This window comes from Myodes glareolus, chromosome 18 (assembly GCF_982192425.1).
Source record: "Myodes glareolus chromosome 18, mMyoGla1.1, whole genome shotgun sequence".
NCBI lineage: Eukaryota > Metazoa > Chordata > Mammalia > Rodentia > Cricetidae > Myodes > Myodes glareolus.
This window is the reverse complement of record NC_142043.1, coordinates 4,297,614-4,315,743: the sequence shown is the minus strand read 5'-3', so window position 1 is coordinate 4,315,743 and position 18,130 is coordinate 4,297,614. Positions and strand designations below refer to the sequence as shown.

General features: G+C 40.5%; 1 protein-coding gene across 1 annotated transcript in view; it reads left to right on the top strand.

Moving 5' to 3' along the window:
• Positions 1-18,130, top strand: part of Kcnh8 (potassium voltage-gated channel subfamily H member 8) — a 219,680-nt gene that overhangs the window by 190,434 nt on the left and 11,116 nt on the right. The window contains exons 11-13 of the mRNA XM_087897874.1: positions 5,375-5,733; positions 8,112-8,218; positions 10,333-10,409. Of these exons, the coding sequence (XP_087754000.1) occupies positions 5,375-5,733; positions 8,112-8,218; positions 10,333-10,409 (543 nt within the window). The remainder of the gene's footprint in view (positions 1-5,374; positions 5,734-8,111; positions 8,219-10,332; positions 10,410-18,130) is intronic.

Here is an 18,130-nt window from a genome sequence, read left to right as displayed (position 1 = left end):
TCATTAATATTCCTTAATATCAATAGGCTCAATTTGCCTATAAAAAGACACAGGCTAACAGATTGAATACAAAAACAGAATCTCTCCTTCTGCTGCATAAAAAAAAACACACCTCAAGTACAAAGATGGATATTACTTCATATTAAAGGGGTGGGAAAAGATTTTCCTATCAAATGGACCTAAGAAACAAGCTGGAACAGCTATCCTAATAACTAACAATATAGACTTCAACCTAAAATTAATCAAAAGAGATGAAGAAGGACACTTCATACTCATCACAGGAAAGGTTCGTCAAGATGAAGTCTCAATTGATGCCCCAATACAAGGCCACCCTCATTCATTAAAAAAAAAAAAAACATTACTAAAGCTTAAATCATACATCAAGCCCCACACACTAACAGTGGGAGACTTCAAACAACACTCTCACCACTGGACATGTCTACCAGACAGAAACTTAACAAAGAAATAAGGGAACTAAAAGATTTTATCACTCAAATGGGTTTAACAGACATCTATGGAACATTTCACCCAAACACAAAAGAATATACATTCTTCTCAGTACCTCATGGATCGTTCTTCAAAATTAATCACATACTTGATAACAAAGCAAATCTCAACAGATGCAATATTGGATCATCATGGCTTAAAGTTAGAATTCATAGAATTACCATAACAAAAGAGGGCCAAGTTCTTTCTAAGCTAAACCCTCAGGCCGGTGCAATAACAGAAGAGCCAGGGAACCAGAGGTCAAACAGCCCTGCAAATCGCCAGGAACAAAAGGGAAAAAGACCTGGGTACCTACAAGAGACCAATCTCCCTCATGAACACTGATGCAAAAATATTGGCAAACCAAATCCAAGAGCAGAGCAGAAAAATCACCCACCATGACCAAGTAAACTCTATCAGGAATGCATAGATAATTCAACATGAAAATTTATCAATGTTATCCACCATATAAACAAACTGAAAGAAAAACCCACACAATCCTCTCATTAGATGCTGAAAAAAACCTTTGACAAAATCCAACACTCCTTCATAGTAAAGATCTTAGAGAGAGCAGGGGCACAAGGAGCATACCTAAGCATAATAAAGGCAATTTACAGCAAGCCAACAACCAGCATCAAACTAAATGGAAAGAAACTCAAATGATACCACTGAAATCAAGAACAAGACAAGGCTGTCTGCTCTCTCCATATCTATTCAATACAATATTTGAAATTGTAGCTAGAGCAATAAGACAACAAGGAGATACAAATTGGAAAAGAAGTTAAACATTCACTATTTGCTTATGACTTAATAGTATACATATGCGATCCCAAAAATTCTACCAGGGAACTCCTACAACTGCTAAACAGCTTCAGTAATGAGGCAGGATACACAATTAACTCAACAAAATCAGTAGCCTTCATACATACAAATGATAAATAGACTTAGAAAGAAATCAGAGAAACATTGCCCTTTGCAAAAGCCATAGGCAACATAAGATATCTTGGGGTAACTCTAACCAAAGAAGTGAAGGACCTGTGTGACAAGAACTTTAAATCTTTGAAGAAAGAAATCTAAGAATACATCAAAAAATGGAAAGGTTTTTCATGTTCTTGCATAGGTAATTTTTTTTCTTTTTTCTTTTTTTTCTTTTATTATTATTATTATTAAAAATTTCCACCTTCTCCCCTCCTCCCACTTCCCTCCCCTTCCCCCATCCCCTCTCCCCCTCCTTCTCCAGGCCAAAGAGCAGTCAGGGTTCCCTACCCAATGGGAAGTCCAAGGTCCTCCCCATTCCCCCCAGGTCCAGGAAGGGGGGCATCCAAACAGACAAGGTCCCTCAAAGCCTGTCCATGCAGTAGTATCAAAGTCCAACGCCATTGTACTTGGCTTCTCAGTCAGCCTCCACCATCAGCCACATTCAGAGAGTCCAGTTTGATCACATGCTCCATCAGTCCAAGTCCAGCTGGCCTTGGTGAGCTCCCATTAGAACCGTCCCACCATCTCAGTGGATGGACGTACCCCTTGCAGTCCCAACTTTCTTGCTCATGTTCTCCCTGCTTCTGCTCCTCATTTGCACCTTGGGAGCTCAGTCCAGTGCTCCAATGTGGGTCTCTGTTTCTATCTCCATCCATCGCCAGATGAAGATTCCCTCGTGGTCCTGACTTCCTTGCTCATGTTTTCCCTCCTTCTGCTCCTCATTTGGACCTTGGGAGCTCAGTCCAGTGCTCCAGTGTGGGTCTCTGTCTCTATCTCCATCCATCGCCAGATGAAGGTTCTATGGTGATATGCAAGATATTGATCAGTGTGGCTATGAGACAAGACCAGTTCAGGCACCCTCGCCTCTGCTGCCCAAGGAACAATCTGGGGACCTCCCTTTGTACCTGGGAACCCCTCTAGAATCAAGTCTCTTGCAAATCCCTAAAAATGGCTCCCTTAATTAAGATATTTGTTTCCCTGTTCCCATATCCACCCTTCCTCCGTCCCACCCATCCCTTCCTCCAAGTTTTCCCGAATCCTCCCCTTCTCCCTTCTTTCTACCCATCTCCCTTTACATCCACCCCCATGCACCCAAGTGTTGCCTGGCAAACTTGTCTACTTCCAATATCCCGGAGGATAGCTTTATGATCTTCTTATTTAGCGTCTCTAGGGTCAGAAATTATAGGCTCAAAGTCCTTTAATTATGGCTAGAATCCACTTATGAGTGAGTACATATTATATTCATCTTTTTGGGTCTGGGTTACCTCACTCAGTAAAGCATTTTCTATTTCCATCAATTTGCATGCAAAATTCAAGATGTCATTGTTTTTTACCGCTGAGTAAAATTCTAGTGTGTATATGTTCCACACCTTCTTTAACCATTCTTCTATTGAGGGGCACTTAGGTTGCTTCCAGGTTCTGGCTATTACAAATAATGATGCTATGAACATAGTTGAACAAATGCTTTTATAGTATGTTAGGGCATCTCTTGGGTATATTCCCGAGAGTGGAATTGCTGGGTCCTGAGGCAGGCCTACTCCCAGTTTCCTGAGAAACCGCGATACTGATTTCCAAAGTTGCTGCACAAGTCTGCATTCCCACCAACAATAGATGAGTGTTCCCCTTACTCCACATCCTCTCCAGCATAGGCTCTCATTGGTGTTTTTGATTTTATCCATTCTGACAGGTGTAAGATGGTATCTCAAAGTTGTTTTGATTTGCATTTCCCTGATTGCTAAGCAGGTTGCGCATGACCTTAAGTGCCTCTTGGCCATTCGAACTTCTTCTGTTGAGAATTCTCTGTTCAGTTCAGTACCCCATTTTTTAATTGGGTTTATTAGAGTTTTAGTGTCTAGTTTCTTGAGTTCTTTGTATATCTTGGAGATCAGACCTTTGTCTGTTGAGGGGTTGGTGAAGATCTTCTCCCAGTCAGAAGGTAGCCTTTAAGTTTAACAGTAAAAATGGTAGTCTTACCAAAAGCAATCTACAGATTCTGTGCAATCCCCATCAAAATCCCAGCACAATTATTCACAGACCTCAAAAAAGAATACTCTAGTTCATATGGAAAAACAAAAAACCCAGGATAGCTAAAACAATCCTGTACAATAAAGGAATTTCTGGAGTCATCACAATCCCTGACATCAAGCTTTATTATAGAGCTACAGTAATGAAAACAGGTTGGTATTGGCATAAAAACAAACAGGTTGACCAAACCAATGGAACTGAATTGAAGACCTGGACATCAATCCACATACCTATAAACACCTGATTTTTTGACGAAGAAGCAAAAATTATACAATGGAAAAAAAGAAGATGTCTCCAACAAATGGTTCTAGCATAACTGGATGTAGATATGTGGAAGAATGAAAATAGAACCATGCCTATAGTCACGCCCAAATCTGAAGTCCAAAAGGATCAAAGACCTCAACATAAATCCAGCCACACTGAACCTCATAGAAGAGAAAGTGGGAAGTACCCTTGAACATACTGGCACAGAAGGCCACTTCCTAAATATAACTTCAATAGCACAATCACTCAGAGAAACAATTAATAAACAGTATTTCCTAAAACTGAGAAGCTTCTATAAAGCAATAGACATGGTCAACAAGACAAAAGGCAACCTACAGAATGGGAAATTATCTTTGCCAACCCCATATCTGACAGAGGACTGATCTCCTAAATATACAAAGAACTCAAGAAACTTCACACAAAAATACCAAATAACCCAATTAAAAAGAGTGTACAAATCTAAACAGAGAACTCTCAACAGATGAATCTCAAATGACTAAAAGACTCTTAAGGAAATGCTCAACATCTTTAACCATCAGAGAAATGCAAATCAAAACAAACAACTCTGAGATACCATCTCACACCTGTCAGAATGGCCAAGATCAAAAACATTGATGACAAGTTATGCTGGAGAGGATGTGGAGTAAAGGGAACACTCTTCCACTGCTGGTAGGAGTACAAGCTTGTACAACTGCTTTGGAAATCAGTATGGCAGTTTCTCAGAAAGTTAGGAATCCAGCAATACCACTTTTAAGCACATACCCAAAGGATTCTCAATCATATCACAAGGATACTTGCTCAGCTGTTCTCATAGCAGCATTATTCATAATAAACAGAACCTGGAAACAACCTAGATGCCACTTAACCAAAGAATGGATAAGGAAAATGTGGTACATTTACACAATGGAGTACTATTCAGCGAGAAAAATAAAATAATGACATCTTGAAATTTTCAATCAAATGGATGGAACTGGAAAAAAATCCTGAGTGAGGTAACCCAGACCCAGAAATATAAATATAGTATGCACTCACTCATATATGGACAAAGCAACTTATAACAAGCCTACAATCCACAACCCCAGAGAACCTAGACAACAAAGAAGACCCTAAGAAAGACATACATGGATCCACTTAGGAAGGAGAGAAGGTCAAGATCTAAAAGTATAAATTGGGAGTGTAGGGATAATGGAAAGATAGAAAGGGAGAGGGAGGAAGAAGGGAAGTGTGGAGAATGTATAGCTTAATAAAAACAATAGAAATGAACAAAATACACAAAAATTAAATTAAAATGATCATGTGCATAAAAGAGTGCCATCAATTATTATTATGAATGCATGGCTGAGTTAAATCTAGGTGTGAAGCATGTACAATACATCTTCACACAACTTCCCACCCAGATATTTTTAAAGTCCAAGTGAATAATTGGGATTTAAAGCCAGGAAAGCAGAGAAGGTAAGCCTGGGTGTGAAAACTAAAGAACTTTTTAAAACTTGGAAATTAAGAGCAAAACATACAGAGATTTACTAATCTCTAATGAATTTGATCTTTTTCAGTAGGACCTTTGGCATGAATGATATGCCTCTTGGCGATAGGTACTAATCTGTATTATCCACTGATCTAGGTAGAACCCAAGGGGAATGGAAGCATCAACAAGAGACTTCCATCCATTGTGGAAGATGAGGAAGAGGAGGAAGAGGTGGAGGAAGAGGAGACCACATCCCTCTCTCCCATCTATACAAGGGGATCCTCTGTTTCATGCAATAAAAAGATTGGAAGTAATAAGAGTTGTCTAGGTTTAAGCCTAAAGCAACTAGCCTCAGGGACAGTACCATTTCACTCACCAATCAGAGTCTCCACTGCCACCTCCCCTAAAACCAAGCAGGAGACTGACCCACCTAACCATGGCAGAAGGAAAGAGAAGCACCTTAAAGTACAGCTTTGCAGCCTGAATAGTGCGGGAACCCCAGAGCTCAGTCCAAGGTAAGAATGCACTGGTACAACAGTCTCCCAGGTGAGTGTGCTCAGAAACAAATGAGAACACACCTTGTCAATTATACAGCCTGATTAGCCTTTCTGTCCCATAAGTATGGTCACCACCTCAATTCTTCAGTTTTCCTGAACCATGTGCACTGTTTTCATCTATATGTACTCACACGTGTATACTTGTCCTTTGAAAATTGTACTTACGATCATTTAAAAGGGTTCCAGGAAATATTTCTCACTTCTTCTTTGTACTAATTTATGTCAACTTCTCATGATGCAATTTATAATTGAATTCACAATAAAAATGGAATAACAAGCTGAAATGCTAAATGATTGTGGTCTGTTGTCCTTGCCACAATATTCTGCTTGTTATTCGTGGATAACGAAAGCTAGTTTTACTTCTCTTCTATATAGTAAAGCCACTTTTATTCACACTGAAATTAAATCACTTTAGAATCAATTAAAGAGAATCGAGATGGTAGGAAACCCATGTTGTGGTGTCAGAAAGGCACTAAAAACTGTCAGAATCTCTAACACCTGAGCACCCACATGAGAAAAATATCCCCAATGCTTCCATGCACCTTATGAGGTGATTTTCCATTCATTTTTGTACTTACTCTTCCTGGAGTCAAAAGAAGTCATTTGTATTATTTCTTCCTATAGTGTTGTGAAAATAAAACTTAAGACTTAAATATTCTGTCAAAGACCTCAGGAATAGTAAGGACTGGAAGCTGTATTCAAATTTTTTCTCTACTTGTAAACCAAATATTGGCTCTAATATACTCATTCTTTAGCCACTTGCAAAAAACACATTGTAGTATCTGTGTATAGCACATTAGGCTGAATAGCAAGGAAGGGTGATAACTTTTAATTAGAAAAGTTTCAGAGCTGGAAGAGAAGGGACACTAGGATCACACACTTGTCCCATGAATGTGTGTTCTTTTACATGGAGAGCATTTCATGGGCATTTGGCAAAATGTTTATAGTTGCAGTAAATGACTGGGGACATTCATTTCTGAATTTTTTATCTTTCCGTATATATTTCCACAGAATACTTGCATTCAGCAGTGAGCAAATTAGACCCCATTCACAAAGGAAAAAGACTCCACGCCTCTCAGTGATTTAAACACTTGGGCTGGAGCCAGAGCAAGGTAGAACACACTTGCCTGGTATACATGTTATTCAGTTCCCAGAATAACAACATAATAACAACAACCACAAATATATTGAGAAAATAAAATTCTTTAACACTTAAAGAAGTAGTTTTAGACCTTTGTCTAAAGTTATCATTGAACTTGCTTTCTGCAATGTTTCAGTCATTGAGTTAAAATGTTTTCTCCTAGATGGAGGTAAAATGTATGTGTGCTGTGTATGTGATATTTTGTGTTCTGACAAATAAAGCTTGTCAGACGATCAGAGGGTGGAGCTAGCCACTAGTTAGCCATAGAGACCTAGCAGTGATGACATTTAATCCCAGTGCTTGAGAGGAGAAGCCAGGAAGATCACGATTTCAAGGCCACCCTGGGCTACAAGAGATTGAACCAGTCTATAAGAGAAACAGATCCGGGTGATAGTGGCTCACACCTTTGATCCCAGCACTTGGGAGTTCAAATCTTTGATCCTAGCACATGGGAGACTCCCACCCTTAATCCCAACTCTGGGGACGTAGAGACAGAAATATAAGGCGGGTAGAGACAAAATTCCCCCATTCAGTCTGAGAATTTATAGAGACAGGACCCCCTCCCCATTCAGTCTGAGAATTTGTAGAGACAAGCCCCCTCCCCATTCAGTCTGAAGTTTAGTAGAGTTAAGAAGTTTCTGGTGGATGACTGCTCTGCTTCTCTAATCTTTCAGGCAAGTTTTATTTGTCAGAACACAAATAAAATATTATACGTGTGTGTGTGTGTGTGTGTGTGTGTGTGTGTGTTCTTAATCTTGTTTTTAAGCCTGAGAATAAATAAGTCTAATTTCTATATCATCAATGTCCAACAAAAATAAAATGTAATCTAAAATGCGAGTCACATCTACAGCTTTAAAGTTCCTAGTTTCACATTTTAAAGTAAGCCCTAAGTACAGTTAACTTTGCTGACACTTCATGCCGTGCCATGTATCCCATACACTGTAATTCTAATTGAGAAAAATACGGAAATCCTTAAATGACTCACGCTTCTTTTTAAAACTTGTTTTCAAGCTCTGCAGAGCGTGTTACAAACACACAACTAGCAGTCACGCCCCCAAGCGTCATCACAGAAAGCAGTTACCTTATGGCACCCAGAATTTAGAAATTGAATACAAAGTGTCCTAGAGGTCTTCTATAAATTCTGGAATTCATAACGCTAAGTGCACAGTCAACTAATTTCCTGTACTTGACGCAGGATTGTTGATGGAATTGAAGAGGCCAACAGCAGTAAGGAGACTCAGACTTTTGACTTTGGCTCTGAACAAATCAGGTCGGAGCCCAGAATTTCCCCTACCCTTGGAGGTAAGCATCTGTTAATCGTCTTTGAGAATGATGTTTTCTCTAATGTGTGGTGTTTGACACTGTAGTCTTCCAATCCCATGGGTTATACAGGACAGTTAGTGATTTGACTTGAGTCGGAGCCACTTCCAGGTACCAAAGTTTGTACCAGGAGAGTTTGTCATTGCTCTCTAATCAGGCCCATGCCCACCATTTACCATCCTTGACAGACAGAGTAATCATCAGGGGGTGTCCTATTTCCCTATTACACCTCCAGATGAATTCACAAAAACACTACCTAGCAGATACATTATGTTTGTTTGTGTGCTCCGGAAATATTGGTAGTCCTTAATCATTTATTTCAAGAGAGGTTTTTTTTTTCCTCAGACTGTCAGAATAAACAACCTTGAAATGAAGTAAGACAGTTGACTCTGAGACACCAACCTGTAAGAATGGTGAATTAGTGTGAAGACACCTCCAACTCGAGCCCAATTTGACCTCTCTCCACTTCTGTCAATCTCATCCACAAAATGGATCTGTCAATATAATCAGGACCAGAAATGAGAAATAAACTCTAAGGAAAACAGCTTAATTTGATAAAGACAGGACACTGAAAAGCTGTTAAATGCTTGTAGATAAAAAACAATGAAGAAAATTGGTATGCAAGACCAACACTCCTTGGCCTAGTCATTCCCTGCTTCTGACCAAATGTTAAGATCCTTGTATTTCATTCTTCTGCTAGCTAGCCACTCCCTGCATAAGCCCAAACTTGAGGACGAAAAGAGGGAAGAGACTCCACTCTTTAGTAAATTTAGAATTTTATTGGAAATTAATCCTTTCTAGTACTCATTGCCTTCTGGAAAAACAGAGGGTCCGCATAAGACTTGATGCAACTAGAGAAAGAATAGAGTGTAAGGTCATTAACTCAGCTAAATTATGCATGTTGGCTTTATTTTGGAGCAACAGTCAAGGAAATAATAATTACATCAAACGTTGTGTTTGCCACAAAAGCCAGTAGTGAATCTCAGCAGCAGCAGTTTCATTGTGGCCCCCTGGGGGCCATGTACAGAGCCTTGGCCTTTCCACCCACTCACCTCTTAACTTCTTCCTTTTCCTGGTCCCATTATTAAGCCCTATGCTCAAATATTTAAACAAAAATTTTTCTTATTCTACCTCTTAAATGATTCTCAGTTCTGCCTAGACCAGTCCTTCTTCTACGGTCACACATACACCTTGCCTGAATTGCCACCAAATTTCTCCTGTCTTCACACTGCTTTTTAAGGCAGAAATAACATTTTAAAAGTATAAATATATTTGTATGGCTCAACTTCAGTGCTTAAAACCTAGAGCTCTTTCATATCAGCCTTTATCATGAAATCCAAACCCACTGCCTAATTGCCTTTAAATGTCTTTTGCCTTTGCTGGGTTCTTTATTCACTGATGTCTCCCACAAAGGGGCATTGGCCTATTGCATATGATGGGAATGGTCTGTTGACTGTCTGCAAGATATCTCTATAAAATCAAAATCAGCTCTTATATCTACTTCGATCTGTTCTGAGTGATTTTTCTTCTTTGCAAACAAGTATTCTACTCACAACTGATCAGTGGCAGGCTAATTCTGTCCCATCATCAAATCTTTTTCTTGCCAAAGACATGACTGATTTGTGCTTCTTGTCCTGGACAGAGTAGGGAGAAACTAGAGACATGAACTCGGAAATGAGAGCAGTGGAGTGGCACAGGGAAGGATATGAAGCATGCAAAAGAGATTAGGACTGCAATGAAATGTTCTCATGGGCAAAGCAAATTCCTTTTCCAATGGTCAGTGTGGGCGGCATGGGGTGTGACAATGAGAATGAAAAGACCCAGAGATATAGTGTTAGAACATGCTGATGGTGGTGTGTGGGGACACACGCAGCCAGTGCAGCCACCAACCACTGTGCTGTGAGTCTGCTCCTCAGAGACTAGCAAGTGCTGCCCAAAGAAGGAAAAGAGGTTTGTCTGGTCCTGGGAAGATAAAACCCATGAGCTCAGGCAGCAGGGTTGTTTGAGGTGACAGCCTTCCTTCCACACCGAAGCTATCCCAAAGCCTGAATACACAATGTGTTCCTAAAGCCTACTTTGTGTTCCCTGCTTTTCAGACGCAGAGATTGGAGCCGCTGTTCTGTTCATCAAAGCTGAAGAAACCAAGCAGCAGATAAACAAGCTCAACAGTGAGGTATGGAGAGAAGTATAACAATATTTCATTTTATTTTAATAAATAAAGCTTGCTGGAAGATCAGAGAGTAAAACAGTCCCACTGGTCAGCCTTACAGACCAGGCAGTGGTGACACACACCTTTAATCCCAGTAACCACACTAATTACCATAGAAACCTCGTGGTAGTGGATCACACCTTTAATCCCAGCCCAAGAGAGTAATATAAGATGGGAGGAGACAGCTCTCAGACACAGTCTCATTCTGAGATTCCTGGAGATAGGATTGCCATTTCACACGGAGGTAGAGGTAGAAGCTAGTGACTGGTTGTTTTGCTTTTCTGACCTTTGGGTAGAAGCCCAATTTCTGTCTCTGGGTTTTTATTATCCATGTTACAAAGAAGGGTGTCAGAATTCTACCTACAGCAGAAGCAGTGTGACATAATAGCCAGCTGTACCCCTGGACATAACTCACCAGCAACCTCCATTTCCCCGTGTATGCGTAGGAAGACAGGAATACATGCCCTTTAACCCACTGTCCAAAGAGAAGTGACAGACAGACAGCAAACTGCAGTCCCATCACTCCCTACAACACTCAACAGAGACAAGTGGAATAAGCACAGTGAAGAGCAAGCAGAGGCACCAACATGGCATTGGTGCCCATGCTCACAGCACCCAACAAGCCCGAGGGCACTCCCAACTCTCCCCACTCACTAAGGGACCTGTGCCGAGCAGAGAGCTCTCTCCATGGGCGAGCATCTGGCTTCCTATTCCCCCATAGGTGTTTTTGCAATAGCAACCTCTATTACAAAAGAAATGGCTTATCTTCCAGATGTTCTGATGAGTGCATTTATTTATTTATTAAAAATTTCCACCTCCTCCCCTCCTCCCATTTCCCTTCCACTCCCCCATTCCCCTCCCCCTAAGAGCAGTCAGGGTCCCTGCCCTGTGGGAAGTCCAAGGACCTCCCCCCCTCCATCCAGGTCTAGGAAGGTGAGCATCCAAACAGACTGGGCTCCCACAAAGTCAGTCCATGCAGTAGAATCAAAACCTAGTGCCATTGTCCTTGGCTTCTCAGTCAGCGCTCATTGACAGACACATTCAGAGTCTGGTTTGATCACATGCTCCATCACTCCCAGTCCAGCTGGCCTTGGTGAGCTCCCATTAGATCAGTCCCACCGTCTCAGTGGGTGGATGCACCCCTCGTAGTCCTGACTTCCTTGCTCATGTTCTCCCTCCTTCTGCTCTTCATCTGGACCTTGGGAGCTCAGTCCAGTGCTTCAATGTGGGTCTCTGTCTCTATCTCCATTCATCGCCAGATGAAATTTCTATGGTGAAATACAAGATATTCATCAGTGTGGCTATGGAAGAATGCCAGTTCAGGCACCCTCTCCTCTGCTGCCCGAGGAACAAGCTGGGGGCATCTCCTTGGATCTGGCAACCCCTCTAGAGTCAAGTCTCTTGCAAACCCTAAAATGGCTCCCTTAACTAAGATATTTACTTCCCTGCTCCCATATCCACCCTTCCTCCATCTCAACCATCCCATTCCCCCAAGCACTCCCCAATCCTCCCCTTCTCCCTTCTCTCTCCTCATCTCCCCTTACCCCCACTCCACCCCCACCCCCGTGCTCCTAACTTTTGCCTGGAGATCTTATCTAATTCCAATATCCAGGAGGATAACTACATGTTTTTCTTTGGGTTTACTGACGGGTGCATTTTTAACCTCTTTTTTGATTACTGTTTTCCCGTTTTTCTGTCATAGATCAATGAGCCAGGACAGGCTTTTAGAGAACACTTTACCTAAATGGATTTGAATCTGACACCAGGCAGGGCCTCTTTGATGTTATAGTGCTTTCCACAACCTTGATAGCATGTGACAACTTTTGTTTTCAAAAGTATAAGTTTTATTCTGAGCAGGTGTTTTATTTAACTGATATCCTTCCATTTTAATGAGCTAAAGCAAGATTTTTAGTCCATGGGGAATGTGACTTCTCATTTTGGCCTAAGTTTTGCTTTTTCTCCCACACTCATTTCCTATGTAGCATTTTACCTCTCTTAATCTTCGGATTGTCCTTATAAAAGAAAATAATATTTAGCAACATTACTAAGATGTATTTAGGTATTATAAAATTTGTCTATTTTAAAATATGTGGTGGTTAAGTAAGCCTTAGTCTTTTATTCATTTAGCCATCACCAAGAGTTAGCTTTAGATTATGCTTGGTCTCCCCAGTAATACCTCTCATTCAAATTGACATTTAGTCTAGGAAACCATACCTTGTGAAACTGTGGGACTACTTTCTGATAGTTTTTTGGTTGCTGTCTCAGTTTTAATTGCTTTCCCCAATTAACAGTAGTTTAAAACATATTCTGGGACATTTTAGATGAAAATAATTATTTCGGAAGTAGTGAATGAAGCATGATGGAAAAACAGAGAATGGAACAGCTTGAAGGTGAAGAGTAAATGTGTGTTGATGAGTTAACTTGTGGGTAATTTGCGGTCAGGCCTCTGGGGGACCTCTGAGAGATTGCAGGGACAACTCAAACATGTTCATCCCAGAAACAAAGAAAAGAAGGACTGAGGGTCTATAGTAGCCTAGCCACAGAACAGTCTGGAGAGACTCACATGAAAATTCAGGAAGTTCTGGGATGCTTTTGGACCATGGGATGGACATGTGAAGAGGAAAAGGGTAGGAGAGTTCAGACTGAAGTTAGAACTTACATGTCATCATCCTGAGTAGAATCAGCATGTGCTGTTAATAATGAGAATTTTCTGAATGAAATTCATGTGGTCACACAAACTTACAATGATCTGTAGTAATAGCTAGAGACAGCCCAGGTCTCTCCTAAACTTGGGTCCTTTCTTAGTGAAGATTTGTACTCAGCTGCCACCTCTCTTTCCATCCACTCCTTCCAGAGTGAAACAATGACTAACAGGAGGGAAAAGTATCCGGAGAAGAACAGAAATGACAGTATAGAGAACTCCCTAACAGGACTGACATTTCTTAAATCATAGTGACTAGTCCAAACTATATGGGATCCCCCAAATAACCCCCCACTGGAAACTGCAGAAGGAGCTGGAGAGATGTCTCCAGTGTTAGGTATCAGGAGCACTGTCTGCTCTCGCAGAGGACCCAGGTTTGGTCCCTGCCATCCACAGGTGCACCTTGCAACTGCCTGCAGCTGTAGTTTCGTATGTTCCAGGACCTGTTCCAGCCTCTGTAGGCATCAGGCACATATGGTATGCAGATTAAAGATCTAAGATTAAAAATTGAATGCTTTTTAAAACAGAAGAGAAAAAGAGCAACTAGACATGTTGTTGGTAATCTGAATATCAGCCTGCCTTTGTGCAATTTCATTTTAGAGACTGCCTGTCTAAATCTACACATATTGCCAGTGGACTTCTTCCCACTCCCATTTGACACAAATACGGAAGAGTTCTCAATGTTTGATCTATTTTTTAACTGAATCTTAGAGTCAGTCATTCTTCTTGGGAAAGGAAGCTTATTTCTTTTGAGTAAGGACACTATCCAAGTCAGGCTAAAGAATTATTGCTATATTATTGTTCTTTGATAATGTGGCCCAGCAGTCAGTATAAACTGAGATCCATTTGAAAAACAAAGGAGCCTTGCAATTCTAGATATTCCTCATTGTTCTTCTGTTGAGAAATACTCATTGAAGTAAGAAGGCCAAGAAAAATTATTGTGGACCAATCACCCCCTTCCCAAGGATTAGATTCTTTTTATAGTAAAATACTTGATTTCCTCACAGTTGTAGTTTAAGAGAAAGAGAAAATATATAAGCAACTTTACCCTTTATACATAATTTAATTTATATAGCCTTGACCCTGTTTGTAATGTATCAAAAGTCAATAAGCCATGTACAGTGAGAATACAAAGTAGCTTCAGAATGTGCACATATGTTTTCCTCACACCTCCTACAGAGTCATATTGCTGACATAGGACAAAGCAAAACAATCAAGTCAATGCCTAATTTCTGCTTTTTATGAATCTTACTTTTTGTAGATTGAACTGGTTGATTGCTTTACTCTTACTTTGGTTACTATCAAGAAAGAAATGTATTGGTAGTAAGTGTGGAATTTACTGCATGACTCTTGTTTGTTACCAAAGTGCCAGACAGCAGTATAGAAACTATGGTGCAGACTGCAGGCACCAGCTGACTCCTGGAGCACTTATGAATCCGCATCTGATATTTGCTCTAAGATTTAGCATACAGCAATGACTCGGTGGTTAAGAGTACTTGTACTCTTCCAGGGGACCCGGGTTCAGTGCTCACCACCTATGTCAGCAGCTCATGAACCTTCATATCCTCCTACAACTGTAGCTCCCGAGGATTTGATGCTGTCTTCTAGTCAGTTTGGGTACCTTGTGCACTTGCACACACTCACATACATAAAAACGTACACACGTGCATGCACACACAAGAATACAATGAAATTATTTATGTATATAATTCATATATATGTATGAAATTGTTTTCTGTTGTGTACATTTCATAATTAACTGGTTAAATACATTTTAAATGTCAGAAAATGCACAACATTGGCACTAACTTAGATTCCCAGAACACATGAGAAATTTTTAAAGATGTTGGGCAGGCACCAGTATTAATCTGCTTTAGATGCAGTGCCCATGCTTTATAGTGCACTGAAGCTGTGACTCAAAGAAAATTCTTTGACAACTTCAATAAAAACTCACTTCAGGGGCCGTGAGCTGTTAGAGTGAAACACTACATTTCTGAAGGGGTTTTAGGTAAATGCTACATGTGCTCCAGTTTCTCAAATCTGCTGACCCAGAAAGACATCACAGCAGTGTAGAAGGAAAAAACTGCTTAGGTGTAGTAAGCACAAAAGATAAACACTGCTGAAAAAGAAAAGTTGCCCTGGAGGGAAGCAATGCTGAGGGTCACACTCGGTCTCTTCTATAAGGTGGCTGTCTTCCCTGGTCGTATACTGTTTTTCTCTTAGCAGGTAAGTGTTGTGGAAACGGCTTGTTTTTTTCCTGGCTGCCCCAAAATAATCACATAGAAACTGTATTATTTGTAACCTTTTTGGCCAATAGCTTAAGCGTATTTCTGGCTAACTCTCATACTCTAAACTAGCCCATCTCCATTAATCTGTGTATGACCATATGGCTGTGGCTTACCGAATAAATTTCTGGCATCTGTCTTCAGTAAGGTTACATGGCTTCTCCTTGACTCTGCCTTCTTTTTCCCAGCATTCAGTTTAGTTTTCCACCACCTAGCTAAGTTCTGCCTTGTTATAGGCCAAAGTAGTTTCTTTATTCATTAACCAATAACAACAACAAATAGACAGAAGGACCTCCCACACCTTTTCCCCTTTTCTGTTTAAATAAAAAAGAAAGGTTTTAACTTTGACATAGTAAAATTACATATAAAAAACAGGTATCAAGCAAAATTACAGTTAAAATATTTATATCTACTTTACCTTTTATCATAACTAACGAAAGCTATAATTGTAACTATCTATTCTTCAATTCCATCAAAGGCCCTAGAAAAATTTAATATTACCTAAGTTAACAGAAAGTGCACTGTAAGCAACTTCCAAAACTCTAGAAATGACAGAAACACCTTATTGCCTGAACAGTCACTCAAAGTTCTTCTGTATTTTTGGTGCATCCAATCTTCAGCCCAAAGGCCCATAGTATTTAACAGACTTTTCCATGAAGCAGGAAATTCTAAAGACAGTTCCACCTATATTGTCAGTTCATCAGTCATTTTCTTCTGCATCCTGCAAAATATTTTGCAGACTCTTTGATGAAGCAGAAACCCCCCCAAACAGTCTTACCTTTATTCAAGTTCAGCAGTCTTTTTTCTGTGGGTTCAGCATGTCCATTTCATACAGCATGACATCAAGCAGTCCAGACAAGAGCAGTTTCTTGCCCAACTGGCTAACCAACTCCATAAGGAGCCTCTTTGATGTCCATCATCCTCTTGATATAATTGGTGCTGCCACAAGCACATGTGTCTAAAAAGGAAAAGACCTAAGTTATTAAAAAGTTTAAATGCCATATTCTGAAGGTCTCTGAAAGATTTGAAAAATACCTGTCTAACTGAAGTATATCTCTGTATATCTAGAAAACCTAACATGACTACAAGTTTGACTACTATAGATGATCATCTATTAAACTGTATTTCTTTATTATATATTATATTTCTAAATGAGCAGCACAAACACAATACCTTAATCAAGACCAGAAATATACATATAACAAAACTGATCTTAAATCTGTATCAATAAAGCAAGAGCCATAGCAATGCAAATCTCTACAGCATATCACTCTTTAAATGTAAACAGACATTTATAAACAATCATTTAGGGAATTTGTACATAGTTCTCTCCAAACTACTTCCTGCTTTTTGTTGGGCAAAGTAATTTTGAGGGGTGGGCTTGGTCTATCAAACCATGCTAGTCTGGAAGAGATCCACAGATTCTTATCTTCTGTGGAAACAAAAGAACCTCTTTTCCAAACCAACATATCTTTAGACCCGTATTTTGAAATCAAGATACCTTTAAGGTATATATGTTTCTATCTCCATCCATCACCAGATGAAGGTTCCATGGTGATATGCTTGATATTCATCAGTGTGGCTATGGGACAAGGCCAGCTCAGGCACCCTCTCCTCTCTGCCCAAGGAACAATCTGGAGACCTCTCCTTGGACCTGGGAACCCCTCTAAAGACTCTTGCAAACCCTAAAATGGCTCCCTTAACTAAGATATTTACTTCCCTGCTCCCATACCCACCCTTCCTCCATCCTACCCATCCCATTTCCCCAAACTCTCCCTAATCCTCCCCTTCTCCCTTCTCTCTACCCATCTCCTCTTACATCCACCCCCCCACACCCCTGTGCACCCAAGTTTTGCCTGGCAATCTTGTCTACTTCCAATACCCAGGAGGATAACTAATGGAGCACTGGACTTAGCTCCCAAGGTCCAAATGAGGAGCAGAAGGAGGGAGAACATGAGCAAGGAAGTCAGGACCACGAGGGGTGTGTCCACCCACGGAGACAGTGGGACTGATCTAATGGGAGCTCACCAAGGCCAGCTGGACTGGGAGTGATGGAGCATGTGATCAAAGTTGACCCTCTGGTTGTGGCTGTCAATGAGTGCTGACTGAGAAGCCAAGGACAATGGTACTGGGTTTTGATTCTACTGCATGGACTGACTCTGTGAGAGCCTGGTTTGTTTGGATGCTCACATTTATAGACCTGGATGGAGGGGGGAGGACCTTGGACTTCCCACGGGGCAGGGAACCCTGACTACTCTTAGGACTAGAGAGGGAGGGGGAGGGGGAGAGAAAAGGGAGGCAAGGAGGAGGTGGAAATTTTTAATAAGTAAATAAATAAAAGAGTTAGAAAAAAATAAAGTATATATGCTGGCTTAGCTTAACAGTCCCCAGAATCAAATGTTTCTCTGTAGTCAAAAAATTCAAAGAAAACACAATAATATACAATGCTGATTGTTCAGTAACCAGGCAGGAAGTATAGGCAGGGCAACCAAGCAGAAAGTAGAGGCAAGACGAGAAGAACAGGAATATTCTGAGAGAAGGAAAGAGTCAGTCTGTGGCTGACACAGAGGAAACCAGACACAGAATAAGCAAGGTGAGAACACCTCATTGATAAAAGGTACCAAGCCATGTGGCTAACATAGACAAGAATAATGGGCTAATCTGAGATGGAAGAATTAGTTAATAAGTCTGATCTAATA